The sequence below is a fragment of the Rhinolophus sinicus genome, linkage group LG07 (assembly GCF_036562045.2).
Source record: "Rhinolophus sinicus isolate RSC01 linkage group LG07, ASM3656204v1, whole genome shotgun sequence".
Lineage (NCBI taxonomy): Eukaryota > Metazoa > Chordata > Mammalia > Chiroptera > Rhinolophidae > Rhinolophus > Rhinolophus sinicus.
In genome coordinates this window covers 90,315,980-90,341,012 of record NC_133757.1, presented here as the reverse complement: position 1 = coordinate 90,341,012, position 25,033 = coordinate 90,315,980, and the positions used below count along the sequence as shown (strand labels likewise).

General features: G+C 39.5%; 1 protein-coding gene across 1 annotated transcript; it reads left to right on the top strand.

The window, feature by feature from the left end:
* The first annotated feature begins 3,667 nt into the window (after positions 1-3,667).
* On the top strand, positions 3,668-23,672 carry ATP6V1B2 (ATPase H+ transporting V1 subunit B2). Its single transcript, XM_019744659.2, has 14 exons — positions 3,668-3,846; positions 10,602-10,657; positions 12,511-12,609; positions 13,745-13,838; positions 13,954-14,031; positions 14,519-14,658; positions 14,995-15,096; positions 15,373-15,470; positions 16,093-16,216; positions 16,439-16,589; positions 18,037-18,119; positions 19,501-19,605; positions 20,463-20,592; positions 22,267-23,672. Exons 1-14 carry the CDS (start codon positions 3,711-3,713, stop codon positions 22,404-22,406), a joined length of 1,536 nt encoding a protein of 511 aa, XP_019600218.1. The 5' UTR covers positions 3,668-3,710; the 3' UTR covers positions 22,407-23,672.
* Positions 23,673-25,033: the final 1,361 nt, after the last annotated feature.

Below are 25,033 nucleotides of genomic sequence, written 5' to 3'. Positions count from 1 at the left end.
ATACGCGTGCCTGTATCCATTATATAGAGAATCCTTGTCCAGGCTACTGTGGTTAGATATTTAGGTTACTACCTCATTTTCACTACGATGAGCAATAGTATTGCCATAATAAGCTATAAATGTATTCCTTTGGTTAATAACCCCATTATTGAGATTACCAAATCAAATTATGGGACCAAACACAATGAACAATTATTTATGATCCCTGCCCCATACCGGATTGCTTTCTAGAAGGACTGGCCAATTTACAAAGCCAGGAGAAATGTGTTGGTGCAGCGCTCAGTCATTAACTGTGCCAGCACTTGAAGAAGAATCAGTTGGTTAGTTTTGCTAGCTTAGTAGATGCAGTAGAACCTCGTAGTTGTTTCAGTTTGAATTTCTTTATTAAAGAACTTAATTTTCCATAATTTCCTACTTGTATTTATGTGTAAAATATTTGTTTTATCCTTTGTCTTTCTTATATGTTAAGGAAGTATTTTTTGGAAAACGTTAGGAAGTGTTTAAAATTTAATGCTTTAAATATCTCTGAGAAACTCTCACATTCAATTTCAGTTGACTAATTTTTGAGTTACCTGCACTCTACACAGACACCATCATAAGACCCAAGAAATTATAAAATAAAAATAAGTATAATTTATAAGAAGTCGGAGATGGTGCCACGTAATACCACTATCTGAAGAGATACCACTACCATACATAGAAATTTAACTTAATACCTGTGATTCTATAAATGGAAATACCATTTTTCCAATTACTCAATGTTATTGCGCTTTTCTTTCTTTCTTTTTTTTTGTTTTTGTTTCAGGCTCTTTTGGGAATCTGATCTGATAGAAATCTGGGGTCATCTCCATGGGAAATGCTCATATGCACACATTTTTCATAAGGTTTCAGATTATTTGTTTAATGACCCCTGTTTTATAGTAGTCTTGGCCTTATCCATTTTTCCTTCAAAATGTATCTCCTAACCACACTCTTCTCCGATCCTCATTGCCAATCCCTTTGTTCTATATCAGGTTATAGATCGGAAGTGCAGGGGAGGAAACATAAATGGACAGTTACCAATGCTGTTGTGACAGTGCTGAGTTCTGTGATGGAAGTAAGGTCAGTGTCACATGGGGGTGTGCTGGAGGACAGCCATCACTCTGAGTCATCACCCAGACAGTCACAACAGCTTCCTAACTGGTCTCTCAATGTCTCTCTTGCCTTCTGCCCCAGTTCATTTTTTGCCCAGTAAAATCCTTTTTAAAAGCCTAATCAGGTCACATCATCCCTCTGTATACTCTGATCACACTAAGAATAAAATTCAACCCCCTATCCAGAGCTTCCAAGGCCCTGCTGACCTGGCCCAGCTCTCTCTCCTCCTGCTCTCTGCTCAGCTTAATCCTTTCGAGCCTCACTTTCCTTCTGCTTCAGGGCTTTACCACTTTCCCCTCTACCTGAATCACATGGTTCCTGGAGCTTCTCACGACTTTCTCTCTTCATTTAGGTCTCGGATGGCTGAGAGGGGCATTCCCTGACCACACTATCTAAAGTCTTCTCCATCCTGATCACGCTTTTACTCCTCACCCTGTTTTATTATTTCTCATCAATGCTTGTCTTTATTAGGTAGTTTAGTAGTATGTTTGTTTTCTGACTTTTTCCCTTCTGTGAGGGCCGTGAGGACAGGCACTTTGTGTATTTCTAGGACTTAGAACAGTAGCCAGTACTCATAATAAGTTGTTCAAATATTTGTTCAATAAATGCTGGGGTTAATACTTTGTTTATGTACTAAATAGACTATAACTGGATTGTGCTTGCAGAGTAAAAAGTTAAAGACACATTTTAAAAAGTAAAAATCTTGAACTACTAAAAAAAAGGATAAAATGTGTAATGATAGCTAACAGTGTGATATTCATATCTGAAACTTACCTATTATTGTGAAAAATTAGCATGAAAAGACCAGAGTTATAATTTTCATTAAAAAGCTGTCATACATTGTACTTGAAAAAATATCAGTGCAAACACATACTGGAGGATTGAAACAACACATAAATGTTATTAAGTTAAAAATAGAAATATTTGTCATATATACTGACATATATACATAATTTTCCTAAGGGTAGGTTAAGTTCCTAGCAATGAAATATCTGAGTCTGATACCATCAAAGTGCTCTTCTAGATATCACACCAATTACACTTTTAGCAATAAAATATGAAAATTCTTGTTTCCTTATACGCTTGCTAACTTTGGACATTAGTTAAAAATTGTATTCAGTCTCATGAATTAAAACAAAACGGTGTTTCATATTGTTTTGCCTTTCTTTTTTTAATTATAAGCTATACTAAATAATGTTCAGTCGTACTCAAAATTAAGGAATATTTGCTTCAATGGTGTGGTTCAAAGGGCTGTGGCATTTATACCAAAGGGCATGGAAAAGAGACACACTTAAAAAAAGAGATTTTAAATAATTGAGTAATGCTCACTTCATTTGTAACGTACGACCGTTACATACAGTTCAAACCCTAAAACTATCACCTATGTAGGAAAGTTTATCATTCTTCATTAAGCACCGATCTTCCCATTGTATAACAATGGGCTTCTCTTGGCCAAATGCAATGGATATTTGTAGTGCTCCTGTTACTTGCCTTTTCTCTGGTCTTTGGCATTATGCAATAACCCCTCCTTGAGATTTTCCTCTTCTTTTTGCTTCTAGGACATGGGCTATGGGTTCTTTCCACCTTTAATATCATTCCAAGTCTGACTGCAGGGTACTCGTCCTTTGTCCTTCCCTCAGTCTTAGTGATCCATTTAAAGTTGGTGTTCAGCATCTTCCCACAATACACACGCTCCCTGTTTTTATCTCTTTTATTTCCATATCACCAACATGATGAGCCACAAATTTTGATCTCAGTTCAGCCCAGATATCTTCTCCTGGGATATTTATCTATATAGTCCAACAGAAATTTCATTCTGAACATTCCACAGGAAACTTAACTAAACAGGTCCCCAAATAATTAACTTGCCTCTTTTCCTTCTCTACCGCTAGCAATTCAGTTCAGTTCAATCGTTCAGGTCCCAAGCCTGGGCTGTCACCTTCCACAGCCAGCTCGTCATTCTTGCATTAGTTCTGCCGCCACCGCCGCCACCAACCTAAAACAGTCCAGGATACGTTTTTTAAACGATACATAGTGAATGAAATGGACAGGAAGATAGTAAAGTGAAAATGAATGATGTTACATCGCGTCCTAAGTTAATAATCACTGCAGTAAGTTTTATATTTCTTCTGTTTTCCAAAGCGCGTTTTTGTATTTGAGTTCTCTTCATTCGATGTCATGAAGTACCATTATGAAACGGACATCGGCTGACCGTTTCTTGTACGTGCTTGCCTTCCTCCCCCTCCCTCCCCTCACGTGCGTCCTTTTTCTTCCTTTCTTCTTTCTCCCTTCAATCTTGCCTGTCTCTCAAGGTCCCTCTTTCGCTTCTGCTTCCCTCTCCCCAGCCTGGCTCCCTCCCTCCCAGCACGCTGGTCAGCTCCTCTCGCTGGCGCGCAGGCTCAGTCCCGCCCACGCGGATCTCGAGTCACGAGGCGGCGGGCGGTGAGCAGCGAAGGGGGCGCGGCGAGCCCCGGACTCCGCAGCGCGTATGGGCGGAGCCAGGTGCGCGGACCGCCCCTGCTATATCTGCGCCTGCGCGCCGCCGCTGCGGGGCCAGTCGGGACGGAGGAGACAAGATGGCGCTGCGCGCGATGCGGGGGATCGTGAACGGGGCCGCACCCGAACTACCCGTGCCCACCACTGGGGCGGTGGTGGGATCTCGGGAGCAGGCACTGGCCGTGAGCCGGAACTACCTCTCCCAGCCTCGCCTCAGTGAGTATCAGAGAGCAAGACGGATCCTGTCTTTTGCTTCTTAGCCCAGCCCCTTGCTCCCACTCACCTGCTTAGCCGGCGGCTTGGTGGTGGTGGGGGGGGTGTTTGGTGTTTATTTTTCCATCTCGCTTCCCCCCTACTCTCACCCACACGTCTCTCTAGGAGAAGATTTAAGGGGACCTTACATTTCTGTGAGGGCAAGAGCACCAACCGGAACTTTCTCCTGGGGTTGGTGGGCTCCTGACTATTGCCCCGCCCTCTCCAACTTCCCTCGACTGGAGCATTTTCAGGCACTTGCTTCCTGTCTCTGAAGGCCACATCTTGTCACTCCGATCTTAATCTTTGCCTGACCTCATTTAGATGTTTCGGGGTCGAGGGAACGCCCCTTCCCATCCTCTCCCACTAGCGTGGACCTCAGGGCAGATCATGAGCTCCTGCCGCGGGCGAAGGTGTAGTGGCATCGCTGACGTGGTCAGGCCTTTGGTGGATGCAGGTCGGCCCACTGCCAGAGGGAGATGTTGTTCCTGGAGGGGCCGTTCCACAGAAGGACACCTAGATATCAGAGAACGCTGGAGCTGAAAGGAAACTGCAGGTCATCTAGTCTAACCCTCTCATTTTACAGTGAGAAGCTTAAGGTTCCGGGAGGGACAGGACTTCTTGCCAGGCTTTAGACACCTAATTATTGGCAGAGCAGGAACTGAAATTCCAGGTGTTTTCAGTAATGCCGGGCCTTTTTCTACCATTGCTTTTTCATTTACTGACCAGTTCACATAACTTGGTTGAGTGCAAGGCTGTCTTGGGGAATCCTCGCAGCTTTCCCCATGTTATACCGTGTTTCCCGGAAAATAAGCCCTAGCATGATTTTTCAGGATGGCATCCCCTGAACATAAGCCCTAATGCATCTTTGGACCAAACAGTAATATAAGACCCCGTCTTCTTTTTGGGGAAACACAGTATAGCATATATGCAAAGCATATGCATAGGCGTGTTTAAGTATTGTGATTATAAAAAGACCTTAACAAATAGGCTTAAGTGAATTACTCAGCAGTTCCGAAAGAAATGGTTGTTGATTACTAAATAACATAGTTGTGGAGCACCAGGCCTCTTCGCAGCTTCCTTAGGAACCTGGAGGAGCCCTAGAAATAGACTCTAAAACTTGAGAAAGCACCTGACGTTTCCCCAGGTGGCAGGACTATATTTGGCGCTGGTTAATTACCAGGATGCCTGTTTGTGGATGGCTCATTGGTTAAAAAGAATTTCAGATGAAGGGTTTTTCTCCTGCCTGAGTAATCCCTTCCTGATCTGTCATTGGGTCATGTGATAGCACTGCAGTGCAAGGAAAGAGGAAAACATGATTTTATGGTTTGCCGACATGTGCTTTTTACACTGTGAATTGTCTGAATTAGAGCATGCCTATTGGTGGTTTAAATGAGGTGACGTAAATGTTTCAGGAAATGGACAGACGTTGCATTCTTGTATAGACTTTGACAATACATTTATACCTAACAGTTACAAATTCTCTTTTACTAAGTGCATTTGTGTGCTTTTTTTTTTCCTTTGGGTAGAATGGATAGACATTACTGGTGCTTCTAGGAAAAGATTATAAGGGTGCAATAATTTCCATGTAATTATTCATTCATTGTCAATTCAGAGTATCAGCTGAAATAATAACCTTGTTTAAAGAGTCCTCCATGATTAAGGTTGTAAGCCCTTAGGGGAGATGAATATGATTTCTCACTGTTCTGTGTGCCTAGCCAGTGACCAAAGAACTTCTCCAGATGAGATTCCACCTGACAAATTGTTGTAACCGTAATGCTTAACACTGAACCTTTAGAGGTCAAGAATCCTTTTTGTGTCCTCAGTGCTCCTAGCACAGTGCTTGACACGTAGAAGTACTGTGTCTTGTAATTGGTTATATAACTTGCCTTTAAACCCCTTGTTCTAGTAGTTTAAGGGATAGATTCTTTACGTGGATGGAATCAGAGTAGGGAGTTAGAATACTTGGTTGAATTCCTCTTCTGTGTCTGGGTTATTCTAAAAAACATCAATGGTATCGTACTTAAGCTAATAGCTAACCGCATTTGCAGAGTATCTTTTTTCCTTTGTTGCCACATTCTTGATTTTAGTCAACAATTTTGGTTGCTTCTGAATAAATATTGACTAACCTCCTGATTTTTCTAATTAAAGATCAACGATACCATCTTAAGTGATAGTTATTTAATGTGTGCTTCTTGAATGAAGAAATGAAGTAGTATTGACAGTTCCATTGTACAGATTGGATCCTGTTCTAAAACAACTTTAAGTTTATTGGGCTGTTAACAAGAAATGGAAAATCAGATATGTAGGCTTGACATAATCTTGAGCACTTTAGTTGAGTTTTTGAAGTCACAGGAAAGAAAACTTGATTTTCTTTTAAACTTTGAGCGAGGTTCAGTAATGTACATAGAGATTTTGGACACTAAACATTTAGAATTAAATAATCTCCATTGTTCTTGAGATCCTAGGTCAACTAACCTTATGCTGCTTAAGTATAAAGCAGAGCTAACCCCAGAACAGTCAAATGAAGGAATCATCAGCCTGTCGTTTTCTAGAACTTCTCCTTCGGTGCCCATTGTTCAGGGTGTGGGTATCTACTCTTCTTGCACAAGGGAAGATGATTGCTCTGGGTTTTTGTTTTGCTAATAAGGCGGAGGTTGAAGGACTAGGTCTCTTATTGTGCAACTGCTGCTGAGTTTTCTGTTTGAAAAAGTTTCACAATCATTAAGTGGCTTTAGTAGTGTTGAACAATCTCATATCTTGCAGGAGGAAGAGGATGTCATCTGACCAAGTATGTGCTTCTTAAAAACCTTTGTAGATTTTGGTTTTACATGTTACTCCATAAATCTGTATTGCCTGCTTAATATAATAGTTCAGAATCAAAGATGTGACTTGTTGGTTATAAAATGCGTTAGGCATGTAAAGTAAACTCGTATCTGCTGTGTTGTCAGAAGTTCTGGTCATTCCCTGCAGACCCAGGTTCTTGTTCATTTGGAATTTTCAAGAGAAGAATGGTCTTTATTTTGGTAAATAGAAATGGTCTCATAATCTGTGAATGGGTTTTTGCTTTTTTGAGGAGCAGTTTAAGGTCGTTAGCAGCCTTACTCTAAACTGTTATCTCTGCTTTGGTCTGTTAATGGTAATGGTGAGGAAAGCTGGATAATATTTGCGAAAGATAAAAGGTAGTGTTTGATACCATTTTCTCTGCTTTTTGTTTTTGGGTTTTTTTTCCCACATAGTTTTATCATCATGGAAAAGAGCTACAGTTTGTATATAAACTGTCTTCTAATATTTATTTGTAGTCTGAGTGCTAGGAACTGTGTCATCACCATATTTTTTTAATAATCTTGGAGACTAAACTAAGTTCAGAAATATTATAGGATCATAGAATACCAACTTTAGAATTAGGAAAAAGAAAAACAACCAACCAAAAAAACAGCTCTAATCCTGGCTCTTCTATTTAGTAACAAATTTCTCAGAGCCTTAGTTTAAGTGTAGAGTGTGGGTGTCAGTCTTGCCAACCTCCCAGAGTTTTGTGAAGCTGAAATGGGGTAACCTATCCATCCCAAAGATGCTCTGGAAAAGTGTGAAGCAGTCTCAAATATAAAGTCTGTTAATGTTTTTTAAATTTAGTTTGGGTTATAACACTTATAAGTTTAGTTTGTATATGTCAGTTTAATTTAAACCAAGTAGATTGCTTAACCTCTGATTAGTATCTCCTGCTTTTCATGCTTTTCCAGTGAGGGAAAACTGCTGAAGCGTTACCATTAGATTCTTTCCTCTGCTAAAACTCTCCAGTGGCTGCACTCCATTGGAGAAAGATTGTTTTGCAGTGATGGCAAAATGTGGACACAAGGGAATTATTGTCCAGCGTATTAAATAGTAAAAGTAACTTATTTTTTCAGGACTAGAGATGCAGACTTGTGAAATTATTTTGAGTGGTATAGCCACTTAAGTCTTGCAAATAATTGTGAGTGGACCAGACCACAAAAAATGACCAATTCAGTTTTAGAATTTGAGCTGCAGGGCAAAGTTATAGAACAAGTGACTCGGGAGCTAGACTACATACATTCAGATGCTTGGGCAAGTTGCTTAATTTCTGAAGACCATTTTTCTCTTCTAACACTTGGAATAATATTAGTCGATTTATAGACCTGTTAGGGAGATTAAATGAGAATTTCTGACAAGTACTTACTAAATGTGTATTGATGGTGTTGTGTTAATCCAGTTAATTCTAATGTTTACTTACTGGCTTTTTTAAAGACTACATATACTGCTGTAAATTTAGAAACTGCTTTTGATGAAGTAAAATCTTGTCTTCTGTAGTAGAAGTCAACTTGATTCAGTGTTTCCAGGAAAAGCAATAACCAGTGTTTCTTTTTCATGGTCATACTTTTGCTCGTGACTGGCAAAACTTCATAATTTTGAATGAGCTTGGATTTAAACATGAGATTCTGAAACATCACTGTAGAGGTTAGAAGTTCAAAGGAGACGCAGATCTTGCCGAAAAAAAGTAAAGAGAATTTCAGAACCTGAAGGCTTTTTTCATTGATATTACATTTGCCTATAAGTCTCAAAACTAGGTCTTCTGTCCCCCTCTCTGCCCTCCCTCAGCCCATTCCCTCCTCCCATCTCCAACTGTGTAGGTAAACGTTTTGAAAATGTTTATGTTTTTGTATGTTTAAGAACTGGGTTCTAAGAAAACATGTTTCTAATGTAGCTCACTTTGAGTTTCCACATAGCAATTTTAGAAAGTCATTGATAAACAGAATATGTGACTCTTTTAAAGTGAGATTAATGAGTATTTTTAGGGGTAGGAATTATTATTATTATTTTTTTAATTGGGGAAGGGGAACAGGACTTTATTGGGGAACAGTGTGTACTTCCAGGCCTTTTTTTCCAAGTCAAGTTGTTGTCCTTTCAATCTCAGTTGTGGAGGGTGCTGTTCAGCTTCAAGTTGTTGTCCTTTCAGTCTTAGTTGTGGAGGGCTCAGCTCCAGGTCCAGTTCCCGTTGCTAGTTGCAGGGGGCGCAGCCCACCATCCCTTGCGGAAGTCGAACCGGCAACCTTGTGGTTGAGAGGATGCATTCCAACCAACTGAGCCATCCGGGAGCTCAGCGGCAGCTCAGCTCAAGGTGCCATGTTCAATTATTAGTTGCAGGGGGCGGAGCCCACCATCCCTTGCGGGACTCGAGGAGCTGAACTGGCAACCTTGTGGTTGAGAGCCCACTGGGCCATGTGGGAATCGAACCGGTGGCCTGTGGAGTTAGGAGCACAGATCTCCAACAGCCTGAGCCACCGGGCCGGCCCAGGAATTATTTTTAAGAGTGTTAGATTATTTTAAAACAATGGGGAGGATTTTCATAAAAGTATTATAGCAGCAAATATGACAATTGGGATTTTTGTAATATTTTCAAAGGAATGACTAATTCTTTTACCATCCATTCACGTAACTTAGCTTTTTAAATTTGTGACTTGCCTTTTATCTACTGTTAAGAAAAGAGTCATTTGGGGCCCTCTGTTGAGATAATTACAGTTACAGATGTACTCAAGCAAGTATTTGATGCTAGGATTTAAATGTCCTGTGAGTATGAAAGCCAAGGAACCCTCACAGTGCTTGCCTGCTCTGTCCCCAAGTTTCTGCCAGGGCACTGCTTCCTGGCTGAAGAAATTGATGTTTTTAAGTTCTGGAGCCCCTTGAGTGGACAGACTGGTTATTAAATGGTTTCCTCATTCTTGAGTGTCTACATTTGTGCCAGAAGTCTCTGTACAAGACCTGATAAGAAATCAAGCAAGTGAAAATTTTCAGTTGGTTGACAGCTTGTTATAAATTAGAAATTATTTTAGGCTTTGTAGTAAGTTTTCTTCAAACATTCATTTCGTTTTTTCAGCTGTTCTGATTATGAAATTTAGTTAATTCTGATATTAGAATAACTCGCCTGAGTGTTCTGTTTTATACCTAATGACCATTACGCTTGACCTGTAAGTGTGATATGGTTGTAGGATAGCTACCCTAGGGATTTGAGTAGTATCCTATGGACTGGCAGTTTATTCCTAGGGCATAATTTCCAGTGGAACACATAAGTCTCTAAACTGACAGGAACATTTGACTTTTTTTAAAAGACCTCTGGCCTTTCATTCCATTGCCCACTTCCCCTTGATAAAGCAGTTTCCCCATAGTTTTTAAGATGCCATTTAATCATGGCTTTTACCTTAACAGACTACATGTTCTCAGATTTTCCTAGTGAGTTTTGTCACTTCTGCTTAAAGATTCCCTTCCCCTTCCTTCTCTGCTAAGTGCCACATATTTTATAAAGTTTTCCTTTTCTCTTCAGGGTAAGAACAACTGCTAGGTTTTTCCTGTGCACACCTCTGCAGAGACTCTGCACATCTCTGAGAGGGTCCAACTCCCCCTTCTTCATGTAGAACTGTGAACTCTGGAGGGAAATCTGTTCCTCTGTGCCTTCTTTTTTTGTACTTGGAGTCCTTAAAACAGTGTGATTTACTCATAGTAAGGATTCTAAATGTTTTTGGTTGGATGAGGGTGGATTATGAAAAGTGGTACAGGCACAGGCATATTTAATAAATTCAATGAAAAATTTTATAACGGAGTGCTCCATATTATAATAGGTATGATAAAGTGGAGAGAGGTGTTGTTTAGTAATTTCAGAGAGAAAATATCCTATGTGACTAAAGCTGACTCTTCTGTTTTTATTCCAGCATACAAGACAGTATCAGGAGTCAATGGCCCACTAGTGATCTTAGATCATGTTAAGGTAATACCATCATCATCATCATGTAATCATTTGTGAAGTTAAAAACGTGGCATTAAGTCCTGTCAAGTACACTTTAAATTTTACATTACGATTTTTAAGCCATTCCTTGGTCTGAGTGGCAGTGCTATATAGGAGACAAGAGTTTTAAATCAGAAGTCAGAAGACAGGATTCCAGTCGTGGATCTACTGTGGATTCTGTTTGTGTCCTAGAGTCCCTTGTCTGCAAAATTAAAAAAAAAAAAAATTGTCACTCCTACCTCAGAGGTCTATTAGGGAAAATAAAAATATTTGTGAGTGTGGTTTATAACCTGTAGGATATTATATAGACTGTACAGAAGCCCATTTTTATGACTTCAGGTTGGAAGGTTTTTCTAAACGAGACACAAAAGGCACAAATCATAAAGGAAAATCTAGTTATTACATAAAAAGTTGTAGAACTTCATGTGATATCATATACAATATTAAGACAAGAAATAGCCTGGGAGCAAATACTTGCTAAAGAATTAGTATCCAGAATCTTTAAAACTACAAATAAATAAGAAAAAGCAGCTCCAGTTGGAAAGTGAGGAAAGATGTTAATAAGCCAGTCATAGGAAATGAAATCTGAATTGTCAGTAAACCTGAAAAAAATGCTCAATATTAGTAGAATCAGAAAATGCAAATTGGAAAGGCTATTTTTCAGTATGTCAAAATGGCAAAAATTAAAGTTTAGTTAATAACATCAGCTGGCGGATGTAGGGAAAATACACTTTTGTATGGTGCGAGGGAGATTATAAATTAATACAGTTCCTTTACAGAGTAGTTTGGCAGAAAGGGGTACAGCCTGTAGCCCACCACTAGGTAACCAAACCTTAGGGAAACTTGGGCGTGAGAAGGGAAACACTTGTGTGAGAAGCACATGTGAGAATGTTCATTGCAGCATGTTTGGAAATGTGGAAATTTGGAACATCCTCGAACTCCGCTGGTAGAAGAATTGAATGAAATGTGGTGTCATTTGATTTTATTTTTACTACATCTGTTCTAACATTAATTCTGAGATGTCCATTTATTCGCATGTTAGCATCTCCAAAATCAGATTACAGTCACTGGTTCGCCATAGTTTAACTGGCAGGTGTTTTCCTTGTCATCACAAAAAATAATGGTGCACCTTTCAAGAGATTATGTTGATAAAATGAGATAACTATTACCATGACAGATCCAAAACATAAGGTTGTGTGAAAAAAAAGTTGCAGGATGACATATTTAGTGTGTTGCCATTTATGTAAATAAAACCACAGTATATTTTTGGAAACATGCATTTAAAATACTAAAAATGGATTAAAGGAATACATATCTGGTTAGGATAATTAGATTAAGGGGGAACATTAGCATTCTTTTATTATAATAGTAATTATTTTAATTGCGTTTAGTTTCGTTTCTCCCTTGTCCCCAAAACACATAGGTAATTACTCACGCAGCCTAGATCACACATACAGCAAACATCAGTTCTAAGTAGTGGGAACATGGTTATTCGTAAGTTTTGTACCTTTCTATAGTCTCAAAACTTTAAAACATACGCAGAAGGAAAAAATGTAATTGCTCTGTTTTCGTGGATTTAAGACCCTTCTCTCTGTACCTTGTGCTGGTTTGTCAGTGCATGTGCCAGTGGTTAGCGTTTTAAGAACTTACACTGCCTGAGGATGTCGTTAACTGTTCACGTTTACCTGTGTGTGGCGGGGGGGAGGTGTGGGACCCCCCACACATGCTATGATTAAGGTAGAGCATATAGAGTATTTGGGGCACCTTTTAAACCTAAGTCTAACTAACCCCCAACCCTGTAGTTGGTTATTGATCCTTTCTTTCTTTCTATTTAGTTTCCCAGATATGCTGAGATTGTCCACTTGACATTACCTGATGGCACGAAGAGAAGTGGGCAAGTTCTAGAAGTTAGCGGCTCCAAAGCAGTGGTTCAGGTAAATGTCACTTTCAAAGACCTGGCCAATTGAACTTTTTCCTGATCACAAAAACATAAGGAACACTTGTTTGTTTTTTTCTAGTTATCATTGAATAAGTGTATCTTCAGAGACTGATTACTCCCTTTGGGGGGGGAAATTGTTTTTGCGTGTTTTCTTGCCAGATGTCAAGCCTCCTATGTCCATTCTAGTCCAATAGCTCCACTGGAAAAATGGCTTTTTTTTTTTTTTTTTTTTTGATGGATAAAACGAACTAGATAATCATATAGGAGAGAGATGAAAAGCAGAATTCACAGCTTATGGGATAAAACCAAACAGATCTGAGTCTGTTTCTTTAAATTGTCTCCTATAATTCCTAGTTTTTACTGTTACTGATTATGGGAAATGCCAGTTTTCTCAAATAACGTGTTCCCCGAAAAAGTAATCTAGAGCAAAGGTCAGCAAAATTTCTGCAAAGGGCCAGCCAGTAAATTTTTTAGGCTTTGTGGGGCCACCTAAGTTCTCTCAGGTATATTTGTATTCTTCCCCTCCTTTCCTCCTTCCTTTTTTCTTTCTTTTTATTAACTAAAAATGTAAAAACTATTCTTAGCTTGCTTGTAGGATTTGATGTCCTACAGTCATGACCCTTGCTCAACAGGTTGTGTTTGTGATATTTAAAGTAGCGTACATTTATATATTTGACTTTATAAGGGCTGTTTAGCAGACAAATAAAATTTAAGTGCTTATGACTGAAATTTTTTATTTTATTTTTTAATTGGGGAATATTGGGGGACAGTGTTTCTCCAGGGTCCATCAGCTTGAAGTAGTTGTTGAGGGCGCAGCTCAACTCCAAGTCCAGTCGCCGTTTTCAATCTTTAGTTGGAGGGGGCGCAGCCTACCAACGCATGTAGGAATTGAACCAGCAACCTTGTTGTTCAGAGCTCCGCACTCTAACCAACTGAGCTATCCAGCCGCCCCTTCGGAAGCTCAACAGGCAGCTTGTCTTCAATCTACTTGTGGAGGGCGCAGCTCATTGGCCTGTGTGGGAATCAAACTTATGACCCTGTTGTTCAGAGCTCGTGCTCTAACCAACTGAGCCATCCAGCCGCCCCATGAAACTTCTTTTACACTTCTGATTACTTCTCTTTCTTGATAGGTATTTGAAGGGACTTCAGGTATAGATGCCAAGAAAACGTCCTGTGAGTTTACTGGAGATATTCTCCGAACACCAGTGTCTGAGGATATGCTTGGTAAGTGGATATCATTATTCATTCTGAGCAGAGATTTGTTTCCTTTTCAACATATTTCCATAAAGTCTTTTAAAAAATGGGAATATTTGTGTACTGTCTTGTTACTGTTTCTCAGGTCGCGTATTCAATGGATCAGGAAAGCCCATCGATAGAGGTCCTGTTGTACTGGCTGAAGATTTCCTCGACATCATGGGTAGGGACAGTAAATGCATTTCTGAGTTTGGGGGAAAATAGCCTCCAGCTAGCTAGCTTTTATCTTTGCCAGATAGAGAATGATTTTTGTGATACATTAAGCAGATAACCGACATGCTCTGTGATGAATTAATTAGTTATTTCATTATTTAATACATTTATTTTTCCTAGAGATCATCTTAAAATTTCATATAAAATATCTTAAGATATTGTAAAATATCACTAGGGTATATTTGAAATGTAGTTAGTCAAGCCATGGCTTTGATTTGGGATTGCTCTCTTATTTTGCTGTATACCTTTATTTCACTTTGGGAACTCAAGTTCTGCTATCATGTATTTCGTGAGTCTGCAAAAGACTAATGGAAAAAATTACTTAATAAACAGTTTTCAGATTTCAGAAATAACGGCTATTTTAAGAGAAATGCTTTATATGGTTTTAGTCTTAAAGCACAGATATATTAAAACTTTCCCTTTTGGAAATTCGTTAGGCCAGCCAATCAATCCTCAGTGTCGAATCTACCCAGAAGAGATGATTCAGACCGGCATTTCTGCCATAGATGGCATGAACAGTATTGCTCGGGGGCAGAAAATTCCTATCTTCTCTGCTGCTGGCTTACCGCACAATGAGGTGAGAAGTACGATCTGTTTGGTGTGACATTTAACAAGGAAGAATTTCTAAATGCTTCACTGTTAGTGACAAACCAAATAAAGGGTTTTCAACATAAATACCCAGGTGTTACTGTATATATAATCCAGTTACATTGAATCTTTATCCACAAATAGTTGTCTTCTTGCTTACTCTTCGGAATCTTTGCAAAAAGTACAAAATAGTTTTGTTGGGTAGAGTCCTTTGAAAATATCCCAATTTCATTTTTAATTACAATTCCAAAAAGTTGAGGATACACATTATTTTGTAGAAATGTTATTTTAGATTTCAGCTCCGTGCTTTTTTGTTCCTCATCAGATTGCAGCTCAGATCTGTCGCCAGGCTGGTTTGGTAAAGAAATCCAAAGATGTAGTGGACTACAGTGAGGAAAATTTTGCAATTGTATTTGCTGCTATGGGTGTAAGTATAATTATTTTCTGCTTTAGTATGAAATATAAAATTAATTGCTTATGTTAGAACAGTATAGAAAACCGCACGTGCATCATGGAATTTATGTCTAGGTAGAGAAGTTGCAACTTGCATTTTGGGCAAACTTAAGGATTAAAATTTGGCATTTGACTATGAAATATAAAACTTTAAAAGAAGGAACAATGCAGCTCTATAGCTTGGCCTTCATCAGAAATACATACTGAGAATTGTTCTTCTCCCAGCACTGATGAAGTCATTGCCATTTAGGTAAACATGGAAACTGCCCGGTTCTTCAAATCTGACTTTGAAGAAAATGGCTCCATGGACAATGTCTGCCTCTTTTTGAACTTGGCTAATGACCCGACGTAAGTAAATAGGCTATTTCTTTCTGTTTACCCAGGTTTCAGGTGAAAAATATTACCTAAGGAGGTAAAATGTCAGAATGAAAGCAACATGGGCTTACGAATGAGATAACTATTTCAGTTCCAGCTCTGCTTCTTGCTAGTTATTTGGCTTTGGACAAATTTAGGCTGTGAAGCTCAGTTTTTCTCCTTCAGAAAATGTGACAAATAGTGCTTGTCCCGTGGGGGTTGTTGTGCTTTATAAATGAGATAATGCATATAAATTACCTAGTACACAGTCCATACTCAATAAATGATTTTTTCATTTTACCTGAGAAATCTGGCCCTTCTTTCTTCCTTCCCTCCATCTGTTTCTCTCTCTCTCTTTTGAGAACGAGATCGTTCTGAGAAATTATGGGGCATTTATAAAATAATCAGTTTAATTTTGTAGAACGAAGGAATTCTTACTGTGTAAATACATAAAATAACTGCTTTACTTAAGAATTTTTAAAGTAATAATTGCTTTACCTTCCTCTATTTATTTAAAATTTTCAGAGGGAGACTGTACAATTCTTTCCAGAATCTCATTTTCTTTTGTTTTTGGCCTTTTTGTTTGAGTGACATACGATTTAATGTTCCCTTTCAGTATTGAACGGATTATCACTCCTCGCTTGGCTCTAACCACAGCCGAATTTCTGGCCTACCAGTGTGAGAAACATGTATTGGTTATCCTAACAGATATGAGTTCTTACGCTGAAGCACTTCGAGAGGTAAATTTTTTCTCAATTAAAATGGCTTATTTTCTAATATATGGTGATGGAAAGAGAACTGTGTTGCTAGATTTTTCTAAATCGTTTCTTAGAGACAATGTTTAAAATGAAAAAGATAGTTTTACCAACTTTGTAGTTTGGCCTGTTCAAATAAACATGTTCTAAGCAAGCTTTACTTTCCATGTTACGGCATGTGATATTTCCTTCTTGGCCTGTTGTCAGGTTTCAGCAGCCAGGGAAGAGGTTCCTGGTCGCCGAGGTTTCCCAGGTTACATGTATACAGATTTAGCGACAATATATGAACGCGCTGGTCGAGTGGAAGGTAGAAATGGCTCTATTACTCAAATCCCTATTCTCACCATGCCTAATGATGGTAAGTTTTGGGTCTTTGGATTATAGCAGACCTCCTCATTGTAAGGTTGATTCTAAGAGAGAAGACTGTCTATTTTTTTGAGTTGAAATTCTCTTGAGGGTTTATCCTCCAAGAATTTACATTAAGTAGTGGTTTGTACCTAAATAAAATACTTTATTTGAAAACGGCCTATAATGATCATCATCCTTTTGGGGAAGGAAAAAACACTTTTCTTTGGAATTTGAATTTTCAGTCTTCATTTATTAGGTACTATTGAGTGCCTGCCGTTTGCAGGACACGGTCTAGATATAAGGAAGTTTAAAAAAAGATACGGTCTCTACCTAATGTACTCTAGTTGGATATTTTTTGGGTGTGTGCACCAACAATTTGCGGTAGCTTAAGTGTCAGGTGAAGAGCACAAATAGTAAATGCCACAAGACTTCAGAGACAGAATGATCACCAAAGGTTAAAAGTTACTTTCTTCTACTATGTATGTGAAAGCACACGGGACAGGCCTGTCTGTGTGTGTGCTCAGGATGGCTCCTGGGGAGACACAGCATTCCTCATGTTGTCTTTTAGTCCTTTCCTTAGTTTTTAAAAAGCACTCTTACAAGATACTTTCAGAGACTGTAATAACTCAGTGTAATGGAGCACTCTTCTAAGTGCTTTATAAATATTGACTCATTTGATCCGTCCTCATAGCAACTTTGAGATAGATGCTCTAATCTGAGGCACAGGCAGCTAAGGTGATTTGTCAAGGTAGGAAGTGACAGCTTTAGAACCCAGGCAATCTGGTTTCACACGAACTGGTACCCTGTACAGCCTCTGGCATGAAAATTATTTGTTCCAAGAAAGTAGCTACAAAATTACTTTATGGAATTTAGCAGACTTAGAAATGCCTTGCTTTATGTGACCTTTTTGGTGCTGCACAGTGTCACTTTAATTGTCTAGCATCTTTATATTTTTCTGTGTTGAAGTAGCTTATGAGCTAGGAACATTCTCTCAGTGTATGCGTACATCAAATTGGCAGATCTCTGCCAGGGAACTTGGTGTTTAAAATGGAGAGATCACGTAACTAGGAGAAATTGTCCTCTTTTGAAGGCCGCTCATTTACCTCATAGGCCGACACATCTCATCTCTATGCTGCAATCAAAGAAGTTAAACTGTCCGATATGGTAACCTCTATCCACAGCTTGTTCTTTAAATTCTAAAGTTAATTAAAATTAGATAAAAAGTGAAATAACCATTACGTTTTTCAGTTACATGAGCCACTTTTGAAGTGCTCAATGGCCGCATTTTGCTAGTGGCAACCATGTTGGACAACACAGATATGGAACTTTTCCATCCTCACAAAATTATTTTATGTAGCACTGTTTAAAGGAATGCTGTCGGTAATGTAGATGGACTTCCTGTGAGTTTGTTTACAGAGATGGACACTTAACTAATGTCAGATGTCTTCGTCTGGTAGATATCACGCACCCCATCCCTGACTTGACTGGATATATCACAGAGGGGCAGATCTATGTGGACAGACAGCTGCACAACAGACAGGTATTTGACACACAGGCAGTGCTGTAAAGCTTACAAATCTGCTCTTCAGTTACTGTCTAGTGACTTGGACTTGGCTCTTAGGATTTCTTTTCTTTTTCTTTTTTTTCTTTTTTTTCAGAAAATAAATTTATTTTGATATGGCTATAAAATTGTCATTTCTGTATATGGCAGATCCTCAAATAACGTTGTTTTGTTCGTCATTTCGTTCTAATATTGATGCAATATTATAGGAACTTAACTCTTGTCTATATCAGTTAGCCTATGGGAAAACTGGTTTCGTTGTCTGTCATTTTGCTTAAAGTCGCAGAACTTGTCAACGATGTTGAGCACTTAATTACAAAATCCTGGTGTGGATAAGAGAGCCAGAATTAAGAGTTAAATTTCCACTTTATTGTGCCTTAGAATGGAGTCAGTTAGTTGTCTCAAAGAACTTTTCTGGGTATTCTGTTCCATAATGGTATAATCTACCAATCTTGCTGTTAATACAAAAACAGATTTTTTGTTTTAATTGAGGAATAATTAACATACTAGTTTCAGGTGTACAATGTAATGATTCAGTATTTGTATATATTGCAAAATGATCACCACAGTAAGTCCAGTTAACATCCTCAACTATAGTTAAAAAAATTTTTTTCTTATAATGAGAACTTTCAAGATACATTCTCCTTCCTACTTTCAGGTATACAATACAGTTTTATTAACCGTGGCCACCAGGCTGTACATTATATCCTCATGACTTAATCATTTTATAACTGAAAATTTGTACCTTTTGAACCATTTTGCCCACCACCCACCCCTACTCCACGCCTCAGGCAACCATCAGTCTTTTCTCTATATTCATGAGCTGGGGAGGAGGGGGTTGTGTGTGTGGTTTTGTTTTTTTTTTTTTTAGATTCCACATATAAGTGAGATCATATTTATCTTTTTCCGTTTGACTTCATGCCCTCAAGGTCCATCCATGTTGTCACAAATGACATGTTTCATTCTTTTTTATGGTTGAATAATCAAAGACAGATTTTTGGTGGTTCTGTAACAGATGCCAGTTTCTAGGTGGAATTATTGTTGATGTTTTTATTTTGCATGTGCTTTTGAGTCAGTTCAGAAGACCATTTAGATTTGATACTCTAGGCAGATACTGAAAATTCAGTTTTTCAATATAATTTTGTCCTGCTTTGTATATTTCACTTGGTGGATTTGATTCTCAAAAGAAATGTTATACATAAAGTGTTCTTACCAGGAAAACAGAACTCATCTAGGAAACAAATGCAGCTGTTTTATGCAATTTAAGGGTTAATACTGAGTTTCAGAATGCTTCTTTGCTACCAGTAAAGCTTGAAGTTTGTACTTAACTCTAATATTTTCCCCTCCCATTCTACTCAAGATTTACCCGCCTATTAATGTGCTGCCGTCGTTATCACGGCTAATGAAGTCTGCTATTGGAGAAGGTATGACCAGAAAGGACCATGCCGATGTATCTAACCAGCTGGTACGTACAGCCTTAAGGACGGTTTTCAAATACCTTTCTTAGTCCATTCTTTCTGCTGTCTTACACCTCTTAATCTTTCTCCCATATCACTTATTATTTTCCCCCATTCAAGTAGAATTTTCATGTAGGCTTCATGTGGAATATGTAAACATTTATTAGTACCAAGCACTCGTTTTCATAAGGATAGATGCTGATAACCATGATTAAAACGCATATGCTTGAAACTCACATCTAATGCTGTATAGGGTAGTTTCTAAATAAAAAACCACACCGTGAGGTTGTTTTAAGTTTTTATTAGTAACCTTGGTAATGATTACAGAGCAACCCTGAAAGGGTACTCTGAGTTATTTCTTGCTTAACACATTAAGTAATCACTGAAACACTAAGGGAGACAGCTTTATATATTCCATGAAGCCCTTGGTTTCTATAGTCATGAGATTACTGTACACCAGGCACAAATAAAGAAAAAGGCTTTTGACCTAAAAGTAGAAATGGTAAACCTGATATCACAAATATTTTGCTTGAGTAGACCTTCCAGCTTCTTCCATGGTAGGGGTTCTGATTTTCAAATGCTCTATGAAATGTGAGCTCATCGACACACTGAGGAGGTGTGTGTTTGTAGAGAGGTAGTAATGACAACTGCTTGCCTGAAGCCCCCTTTCTGAGTGAGACGACTTTGTCGTAAAGTTCCGCTAACTTTCACAGGAGTTTGAGTTCCGTGAATTGTGTTTGTAAATAGTGTGAAATCCCTTCTGTGGTCTCCTACGAAGACAGCTCCAGCAGTGTACTTCGCCCAGATTACTCTTGAACGCGTAGGAAGTCGGGTTTCTGTTCATGCCAACCTCCTTTTTCCTCAGTACGCGTGCTATGCTATCGGCAAGGACGTGCAGGCCATGAAAGCTGTGGTCGGAGAAGAAGCCCTCACCTCAGATGATCTTCTTTACTTGGAATTTCTGCAGAAGTTTGAGAGGAACTTCATTGCTCAGGGTAAGAGGAGTCTTTTCTTACAAACATAAACAGCCTCATGTAGTTTTGAAGACCTTTCCCAGTCTGAGAGAATTTACATTGGTCTGTACAGTTTTCCTTCGGTTAGAAGAGGCTCTTCCAACTCTGTCCTGTCTTTGTATACAATACAGCTTTGCCCTCTGGTTCCTTCCCTTCTGCCTTCAAGTCCATCATCCAGTTATTTGGTTCCCTCCTTACTATCTCCCTTCCTTACAACTGGCCTCCATTGCCAGGTCTCCTTCCTCCTAACCTCTCTGCAACCATTTCTTCTGGCTTTGGTGGTTTGGGACTTTTCTGACCCATCTGTTTTCACCTCCATTTCTGATTTCTTATCTTCCTGCTTCCTCGTTGTTTATGTTCCCAAAGGGTTAGCTGCCTGTTCTTTCTGTGCTTTTATTCCCTGTAGCTTTGGCCTTTCCTCTGTGCTTTTGACTGAATTGCTACGTATGACCTTTACCCTCTTTTTGAAACCCTAATCCCACATCTCCAGCTGGCACACCTTTGTTTATGCTACCATCCCTCAGCCTCAGTATGGTCAGAAACGAAGGTTTTGCCCAGCTGACCACCTGCCTAGCAATTCCTTCTTCAGTTTCTGTCTGCCTCTGGCATGGCCGCTGTCCTAGTTAGCCCAAGCTCAGCATTGGGCATCGTCCCTAAGATCCTGGGTGATGGTGAAGCTACTGATCTCTGAGCACCTAAGACCTAGTCCAAACCTTGGGTTCGTCATCCCTGGCCCTCAGTGCCAGCTTTTTCACCAGTCTCCCGGACTCCCCATATACCACTGCCAGAGTAAATTTAGTACAAATTGTATTGATTGTCCCTCTACTAAAAAGTCTATAGTGGTTCTCATTTCATAGTTTGCATAGGATTTTCCAGCTGTTTTGCTTGGTTTCTTCCCTCCCTCCCCTGCTGATGCTGGTAACACTCTATTTCTGACCTCGGAGGTACTTAGAACAGATGGGCTTATTTTGGAATAATACATCAAGCTGCACACTTAGGATTTGTGCACTTTTCTATTTAAGTGATACAGTTTTTATTAAAATCCCCAAAATGTATATGATTGTTGGGGGTATTTTTGTTGTTAATGCAGACCTTAAAAGATGAAAATGAAGTTCTGGTAGCGAAAAGAACCCGGAACCTCAGCCACTCTGATTCCTTAGTTAAGAAGTCAGATTTATTTGCATGATAAGGATACTTATGCTATTAAAAATAACAGTAACAATTTTGAAAACCACTGACCTACTCATGTGCTTAGCTGGCATTTAAGGCTTTCTCGTACCTGCTCTGGCCTCTGTCAAATTCAGCCTCTGTTCCTGGGCAACTTTTTCTCACTACTCTTTGGACAATATACTGGGTTAGTTTCCATTGCCAAAGGTATTTAGATCCTACCCAGTTTGTCGCCCCTCTTTACCCCCCGCCCCCAGACGACCTGTTGTCTCCAGCCAGAAGGCCGCTCCTTTCCTTTGATTCCCGATGGTGCTTGTCTGTGCACTCATTTCCACACTTGGTCACCTCCAGTCTTGGGAGACCTAACTGCTATGTCTCCTTTTTTTATACTCCATGCTCACAGTGCTGGTCATAAAACAGAATACATCCTAAGTAACACTAAGTTGCAAGTAGTTTGCCTTTATTCATCCAATCTTACTTTCTTGTCAGGTCCTTACGAAAACCGCACTGTCTTTGAGACTTTGGACATTGGCTGGCAGCTGCTCCGAATCTTCCCCAAAGAAATGCTGAAGCGGATCCCTCAGAGCACCCTGAGCGAGTTCTACCCTCGAGACTCTGCAAAGCACTAGCCGCCACTTCCCCGCTGGCTCAACACTCTTGTGAAATATTGGTTCTGTTTCCTTTATTCCTTTTGCACTCCCCCATCCCTACCTTTGTGTTGGAGTTTACGGTGTTAGCCTGTAATTAAAAACAAACAATAGGTGACATGTTGTGCCAGTGTTGCCATGTCTTAAACTGCTAACAGACTTTAAAATATCCCTTATTCAGAAAACCCGGATCTTCAATGCTTTGTTTAAAGTAGCTGCAGGGATGGAGGTGAGGTTTTCTTACTGATGTGTGTATTTGTACATAGTGGGGGTAGTTAGTTGCCTAATAATGTCCTCATTATTTGGGTCTCCCAGACCTTACCTCTCCACCTCCTTCAGAGTATCATTATTGGAAGGTAGAATGCTTTGCTCTCCTAATTAGGGCCAGGGTCGGGGCTGAAGGAAGCCTCCCCTCAGAAGAGCCAAGAGGCTCTCTCCTGAGCTGAGCATTTGGTTTCAGATTGTTGTACGCCTCTAGGTCTGTGCCGCTGTCCTAAGCAGAGGGTGTTCACCGTCCACCTGCTCTTTGCTATTTAATGACTAGATTAGAAAAGGAGTTTCCTTTTCCTCTGTAGTAGGTGTGACTGCTCTCCCTGCCTCTGAGGAGCACAGAAGCCTGCAGCTTGTGCATAGCTGGCGTTGATCTGATACGTGAGATTGTCGTGATCCTTCCTGGGTCGCCAGTCAGAGGAATCATAATGAAAATAACTGATAGAATTGTTGTTTGGAAAGAGTTGGAGTACAATTTTAAAAAAAGAAGAAAGAATCCTATACCCAGTCTACATTTGGACATGCTAACAGGTGTAAAGTTCTAAAGTGCTTGCCAGATGCTAAAGGCGAGGTGGGAGGAGAAAGCTGTCCTGTGCGTGGGTGTTGAAACTGTTAGAGAGCAGCCTTGGTAAAAGCCCATCGGGTCCTGCTCTCTGACCTCTGTCTGCCTCTACAGGGTACTCTTGTGGCGCAAGCATTTAAAAGCTTTGGCCTTTTCATTCCTGCTCCTTCCCGCTGCGAGCCCTGAGCTGTCTTCTATGCACTCCGCCATGTCAGCTGTGTGGTCTCTGTGTTCTTTGTTACTCGGGTGCAATAGCGACTTCTCTGTGATTCCATCTCTCAAGTTGTGTAAAGTTCTTCACTTTTTTCTCGGAGGGTGTGGGGTGGTGGGGGGGTGTCAGCATGATTATATTTTAATGTAGAAAATGTGACATCTGGATATAAAATGAAAATAAATATTAAATTAAATGAAAGTGACCTAAAGTGACTCTGTATCTTCTAATCATAGAAACAACATTAACAAGCACATACATAATATATAATAATGCACTTCTTTGATTCACAGTTTTGAATATTATAACAAGTTTTGTGAATCACCCCCTAGGTTACAGGAACATGGCCCAGGTCTTAGACCCTCTTTTCGGCTGCCCTTTCAAGTTCTTCTCAGCAGTATCTCCTCCAACAACTGTGGTGACCCAAGGTTGAACGTTACTACAGCTGTTCTACAGTGTTTTTGTTTCGGACAGTTTCAGGACCTCTAGAACCCATCTGCCGTGAATGAAAGTGGGTGATAAATAGAAAATGAAATACATATTGAAGCAAGCCAAAACTTGCTTCAAATAAATGTTTCATGAGATGCCCAGTATATTGAGAAAACATGCTGGTTAAAGCACTAGCGTGTGGCTTCTTGGGGCCTCCTGTTTCTCTTGTGTTCAAGGCAACTTGTAGGAGATGCAGAGGGCTCAATCATGGTGAGAAGTGGGCAGGCTGTGCTCTGATCCTCGTTCTGCCCCTAACTGTATGGCCTTGTTTAGTCATTTAACAAGTTTGAGTCTGTTTGCTTATGTTCCCCCTTCAGGGTTATTACAAAGACTACAGATTTTGTATGTAAAACATTGAGCAGTGCCTGGTCCACGATAGACACTCAGTAGGATGCTTTTCTTAACCTTTATTTAGGCAGATTGACTTATTACTCTTATAGCAGCATACTTAGCATTATTTGGTTAAGTGGTACGCTTGTTAGTTTCTTATTTTTTAGTGAAAACATTTTCTTAACGTGTACCTTTTGGTACCAGTGATAAGACTTTATTAAAAGACCCATTAAAATGATGCTTTAATATGGACCCTCGCTGTGATCAAATTTTTTAAAAATGAAAAGTTTCAGTTGACTCCAAGTATTTGGGAGGAGAAAAAGTATTTTCAACGTTCAGAGAACTAAGTGACTCATGGAACATTTACTGCTGGCAGTTGACTACAGTTTCTGAGATTCCCTGTAAGTGAAAAAATGTTTTCAGACCGATGTAATAAATTCCTCACTAGGGATGTTTTCTTTTCAGCAAGTATGGGTGATGGAAGGTGTCTGCAGTCAACAAAGCATTGTCTGCTTTTGACATTTTCCATTATACTAGTAAGGGAAAGTTACCTCAATCCAGTATTAAGGGGCAACAGAAAATAGTTCCCCAGACTAAACTAAAAATATCATTTAGCGATGACAACAAAAACTTAGCAAGCCAATTCTTGAAGGAAAATGATCTTTTGTGGGAAAACTTAAATGAAAGCCCTATGATACTATGTAGAGAGAACCCTAAAGATTCCATCAAAAAACTATTAGAATGGAT

Excerpts from the sequence above, each read along its gene's own strand:
- ATP6V1B2 (XM_019744659.2), top strand. The coding sequence starts at position 3,711 with ATGGCGCTGCGCGCGATGCGGGGGATCGTGAACGGGGCCGCACCCGAA. Across the intron at positions 16,217-16,438 it reads ACGCTGAAGCACTTCGAGAG|GTTTCAGCAGCCAGGGAAGA; the intron begins GTAAATTTTTTC and ends GCCTGTTGTCAG. Across the intron at positions 16,590-18,036 it reads TCTCACCATGCCTAATGATG|ATATCACGCACCCCATCCCT; the intron begins GTAAGTTTTGGG and ends TTCGTCTGGTAG.